At 41.0% G+C, this 5,704-nt stretch overlaps 1 protein-coding gene across 1 annotated transcript in view; it reads left to right on the forward strand.

Moving 5' to 3' along the window:
- The window catches only part of APMAP (adipocyte plasma membrane associated protein), a 13,169-nt gene extending 9,263 nt beyond the window's left edge, over positions 1–3,906 (forward strand). Inside the window, exons 6-9 of the mRNA XM_009331366.1 lie at positions 811–985; positions 1,443–1,577; positions 1,961–2,153; positions 3,211–3,906. Coding sequence (XP_009329641.1) covers positions 811–985; positions 1,443–1,577; positions 1,961–2,153; positions 3,211–3,420 — 713 coding nt within the window. The 3' untranslated portion in view covers positions 3,421–3,906. The remainder of the gene's footprint in view (positions 1–810; positions 986–1,442; positions 1,578–1,960; positions 2,154–3,210) is intronic.
- Positions 3,907–5,704: the final 1,798 nt, after the last annotated feature.

The following is a 5,704-nucleotide window of genomic DNA, read 5'->3' on the forward strand; positions in this document are numbered from 1 at the left end:
GAAAGGCACTGTTGCATTGTGCCCTTTGTTGTAAGTCCCTGAGCCAGATCTCAGTTTTAGGAGCTGTGCTGTCAAAAAGTGATAGTTGCTTTTGTGTAGGGTTGATTTTCTGACAGTTTACATCTCCAAATTGGCTTCAGGTGGGGAGAGGGAGGCTAGCCAAATGCTAGGTGAGATGTAACCAAAGGGTTCACACTGTGTGGCTCTGGGAGGGTATGATCAAGGTCTCCCCTTTTGATGGCAGACAGCTGCTATATTAGCTCAGTCATGACAAAAACAAACAAACCAACCCAAACCCCATGCCCAAAGATGACTTCAATAGATTTTGGTTAATTTTTAGAGATTTGAGCTTAATAATTTGCCTAGTAATATGTGGCAGAGCTGACTGTGGCAGAGAAGTTTAGTGAACCTGCTGATGTTTTAATGTTTAGAAAGTACTATTCTTTCTTCCTACAGATTTATGGGGAAAGAGGGAGTAGTGATTGGCTTGCCTGCATCCTTCTACAAGGTTGGGACCTGAGTTTGCACTTAGTTTCATAGGAGCTTCAGAAATGTGAAAAGTCTGGCACTTGTCAATAGGGAACATCGTCTACTGTTTCAGTTTTTCTGAAGAGTATCTTCTCCTGGTCATTCATGTTTGGTGTTGAGCTGTTCCATTACAACCCAAAACCTTATTACTTAACAGAGGCACGAACGGAAGAAATGTGAAGTGCCTGCTAATTTCATGTTAGTATTTAACTCCTTTCCAAGGCAGGGCATACAAAAGCTTGTCTTGTGTGTCTCTTTTTTTTTTCTTCTTTTTGTAACCAGGTGAAACAAAAATGCTTGTGTCAACTAAAACACTAATTGAAGGTCAAAAGTTGTCATTTGTGAATGATCTTACAGTGACCCGGGATGGGAGGAAAATCTACTTCACTGACTCCAGTAGCAAATGGCAAAGACGAGACTATTTATTCTTGATTATGGAAGGCACAGATGATGGGCGGCAAGTATCTCTTCCCCAAGGCATTTAACTTATTGTAAGCTCAGCTGTAGGAATGGACTTCACTACTTCCTTGGTCTTCAAGTTTTTTCTCTTTACAAACCACCTGTGCAAACACTGCATTGCCCAGGAGAGGGTGAGAGAATGTGTGGATGTTGCTAATGAGACCTGCAGCGAAATAAATTGAGATTCCTCCTTTTCCTTCAAGAGGACTTGCATGGAACATCTATTTTAAAAGGGAAGGTGTTAGCATTACGTTCAACCTAAATCCTTCATGAATGCTGCCGATCTCAAGTGGCTTAGTATTTCTCCTGTGTTCGTAAATAAATGCTTCCTGGCTATTCTGCCTTTTTAACTTAGGTGAAGTGCATGTGAGAGAAGATGGAATGCTTGGAGAATGAAACCAAGATGAATAAATATTTGTCTTCACTCAAAACCATATATAATGCTTTCTTTTTAGCCTGCTTGAATATGACACAGTAACAAAAGAAGTGAAAGTCTTAATGGTGGGGCTGAGGTTCCCCAATGGTGTACAGCTCTCTCCGGCGGAAGACTTTGTCCTGGTGCAGGAGACAACCATGGCTAGAATCAGGAGGTGAGTATGACTTTGCTGAAACTACTACTACTTTCTGTTCAGAGATTGTTTAAATAAATGAGGTGAATGACAAAAGAAACCCTACACTCTATTCAAGCCTAGTTATAAATGGCAAAGAAGGTGGCCTTCCTCAATACTTAATTTTTTCTTTCACTGTAAACTTCTGGACTGCATAATCTTTCCATCATGGGCTCCTTGAGCATAGTGGAGTAAGCTGACTTTTTCTGGGGAGAGGAATGTGGCTGTGCTGTATTTCGCTGTACCAAAATAAGGCAAAAAATAAATTCTTTTTATTTTTCTAAATGAATTCCTTTTGGGACTTTTATTTATTACTTAGACTGCTTGAGTTAAGATGTCCTAATCCTACTATCTATAACTTTCAGGTATTATGTGTCTGGGCTGATGAAAGGTGGAGCAGATATGTTTGTTGAGAATATGCCTGGTCTTCCAGATAATATCAGGTTAAGCAGCTCTGGAGGATATTGGGTAGCTATGTCAGCTGTCCGGCCCAATCCTGGATTTTCTTTGTTGGATTTCTTGTCTGAAAAACCATGGATTAAAAGGATGATATTTAAGGTAAAAAAAAACCCCAAAAAAACCAGAATTTAAAAAAAAAAAAAATCACCTTAGTGATAAATATTTGTTTGTGCTGTTTCTTCCTCTTCACAGGAAGATTTAAAAATTTTTTTTAGTGCCATGGTTAAAACTGTTGTGGTTGTGCCCAGATAGAACAGTCCTTATATATTCATAGGTAGTAAAACTAACATTTGCTTCTCTGAGTAGCAGGTACACATCTCTTAAGTTGCCTTCCATCTTGATCTCAGGAAAGAAAAATAGACTGTCTCTGCCCTAGGCATGCAGCAACACAGGATCTACATTTGGATATGTGAAGACTTCACCTTTGTACCCAAAGTGCCTAAACTACTTTTTGCCAGGTGCCCAGAAAGCATTGGGAAGTCTGACCTGTTCTAATGACTACCCTAGGCATCCTAGGCGACAGTGTGTATGTTATGTATGCTGCTAGGTGACACTGTGTTCTGACTCAATATGCCTGTTGTTATGTCACACCCCCTTTAGGATGAAGATGAGCAAGAATAATGTATTTTGTAAGGGATATCTGATGCTAAAGAAACAGCATGGTGCTTTTTAAACAATACAAAGACTTGAAAATACTTAAGTTCTCAAAAAAAAAAAAATCAACAAGCAGTGTTTAGGATGGAAATGCCATTTCAGCTAAACAAACTCTGTGCTGTCCCTGTAAAACCTGTTGTCTCTCCTGATGCAGTGCAGGAGCCTTAACAAACTGATGTGGGGAGCAGAGCATGATGCCTGCTGCTTGACATCAGCTTGTTCTGGTGCAGTTGATGTCTCCTGTGTGGACATCCTTTCAGCCTAGTGCTGGAGTAGAGTATGCTTCTGCTGGTCGGTTTTGTGTGGTTTTTTTTTAAGTTGCCTTTTCAGATGTTAATGTGTTAAGCCTGTGTAATGGTGTTTACTCAAAATGTGTGCTTATGTTCTTAGCTGCTTCTTCCAAGGAGTGTGGAATGGTCTTTGACTGTGTAAGTGAGATCTAATTGTGGAGAACAAAATCTTTTGTTGTTAATTTTCTTTTTTTCTTTTCTTTTTCTTTTAGTTGCTGAGTCAGGAAACCGTGACAAAGTTTGTGCCCAAATATAGCCTTGTTGTTGAACTTAGTGAGACAGGATCCTACAGAAGAAGCTTTCATGATCCCAATGGAGTGACGGTAGCTTATGTTAGTGAGGCACATGAGCACAATGGATATCTTTACCTGGGCTCCTTCCGGTCTCCGTTTATTTGCAGACTTAATCTTCAGCATGTTTAACTGTCCATCCGTGATAAAGTGCCACTGTCCTATAATACTCCAGAGGTACGAAGGAAGCATGTGCTTGAGGCAGTCTGTGACCAAGGACAAAAAGTGAAAGTCTGTTAACGTGCAGTAGCACTGTTCTGTTGCCATAGGAAAACACATGGCTTGCTGTACCTGTCCTCTTCCTTGGTTTTACTGCTCTTGCTTTGGAGCTGGCATACATAATTATTAAAATCTGAGGAGTATGGTGGGGCATCTTCATACGGTTATATGCTCCTTAAAGAAAATCCATGCCCAGCCCTGTTTGGAGTCGTCTTAAACAGACATCATCTGTCACCTTTAATGCAACTGTCTGTCTTCTTACACTGGAAGGATTTGTGATGTATGGAATTTAATTGTGTATGATTTGGATTGAAGAGGATGTCTTGCATGTGTTTTATTTCTGTTTTAGAACCTCCTGTTTAGGAGTGATTACAGTGCATGTTCTAATGTCATACCATGGTGCTATGGCAGAGGCAGCAACATCCAGAACATATCTAGAAATCTAGTTATACCATTTGGGTTTCTTCAATTCCAGCCTGTGTAATCAACATCAGACACTACAATTAACTGTTAATCAACATGCAGAATCAAATTTGATCATTATCTGTGGACTCCTGTGTTTCTTTATAGCATTGTAGTCAGATCATGAATGAAAGTTGCATTTTTCTATGTTATTAAAGACTAGTTCCAGCGGGTTTAAAAAGGGTCACTTGTAGTGTTTCCTCCATGTTTACCAGGTCCTGTAAGTCTCCTCGTCATTATGTAGGTGGCCATTCCTGAGAGGCATGGGAGGGAAGAGGGCCAGCTGCAGGAATCCTCTTCAGCATACTGTTTATGGAGAACTGGTAAAGGTTTTGGGAAGTTTGGTGTCTGAAGATGGATGTGGACTGAAAGGGTCCCTGTAAAATTTAGTAACAGTGGATGAGGAAGGCTTTGGTGGAAAATATTGGAATGCGGTAGTAGCTCATGGATGCTTTCTGGCATATCCAGAGGAAATGGTTTACTTCCTCTGTTAACAGATACTCTGGTAAATCCAGAGAATGCTTTTCTGCCAACTACTACAAAGGAAAGGCTGTGCTGTTACATTTTAAATAAGAGGTTTTGCACCTTGAAGAACTAAAGGGGTTAATTCAGCAGCTGTGTGATTTAGTGGAATGATTTGTGCTCTGAGATTGAAGAATTTCCTGCTCTCTCTTTTTCTGCCACTGGGTGATAGTCAAACATAAACTTACGCTATTGCTTAATTTCCTCACCTTTGAAAAGGAAATAATCAAGATTTGCTTGATATATAATGAAAAGCAACAGAGAAGGAGAAGATGATGTTAAAAATGTCATCTGCTTTCACTGGCCTTCTGCGCTTGTCTTTATTAATGGAGGGGTATGCAAATGAAAGTGATACTTTTCTGTCAGTGCTTCTGCCACCTTGTTCTATGTTACTACCAGGCTGCAGCAGTCCTGTGGCAAGTAGCTGATGGTTGCTGGATCAGGCTGACTTGTTCTGTACAGGCTAGGGGCTGCAAGCCCTTTTGCTTGACCTGGTGGTTACTGGATTTGGGAGGGAGCTCAGTAAGAGGCAAAAGAAGCCTAGTAGATGAGTTGCTGCAGGCTCTGACCTTTGGTCCAGCTGAGCCCTATGTAGCCCTTAATGAGCCCTTAATAGTTTGTGGACAGAAATGAAGTGATACTGTGATAAATCTGACAGGCTGGACCTGCCTGGGGGGGAACAGACTTGTTACTGTGGGAGCTCTGAAGAAGGGCTGAGAGCGTGACACACTTGGAACATCTCTGTCTGGGGAAGTCCAGCACAGGGCAGGCTGCTTAAACAGCAGCTGGTTAGCATTGCTCTGCCAGCCCTTGCATCTATTTGTCCCATTCTGGTAGGATATGAAAGTTGAATTTGATGGGATCTTAAATGGGCGTTGTAAAAGCAAGTCTCTTGTGGGGCTTGTTTCATGCTGGTGCTTTGGTAGCCTTGGGGCAAGCACAGCTTTGCCTATTGTTGCATAGTTACCTCTAGTGATTCATTTGCCAAAGTATCTAACTGAATAACTTGTGCTGTCTTTTGTAGTGAAGTAGACCTTGGCTGTTTTGGCATGCCAAATATGATGGCTTTTGTGTGACTAATTCCCTTTTAAGACACTGTCCCTGAAGTTATGAAGTGGGGAAAAAAAGCAAGTTGTGGTGCTGCTAATGCTCAAGAGGGATAAGATGTATGAAGAGTTGTCTCTTGAGCGTTTTTTTCGGTTCTGATCTTTTT

The sequence above is a fragment of the Pygoscelis adeliae genome, unplaced genomic scaffold, assembly GCF_000699105.1.
Source record: "Pygoscelis adeliae isolate BGI_AS28 unplaced genomic scaffold, ASM69910v1 Scaffold259, whole genome shotgun sequence".
NCBI lineage: Eukaryota > Metazoa > Chordata > Aves > Sphenisciformes > Spheniscidae > Pygoscelis > Pygoscelis adeliae.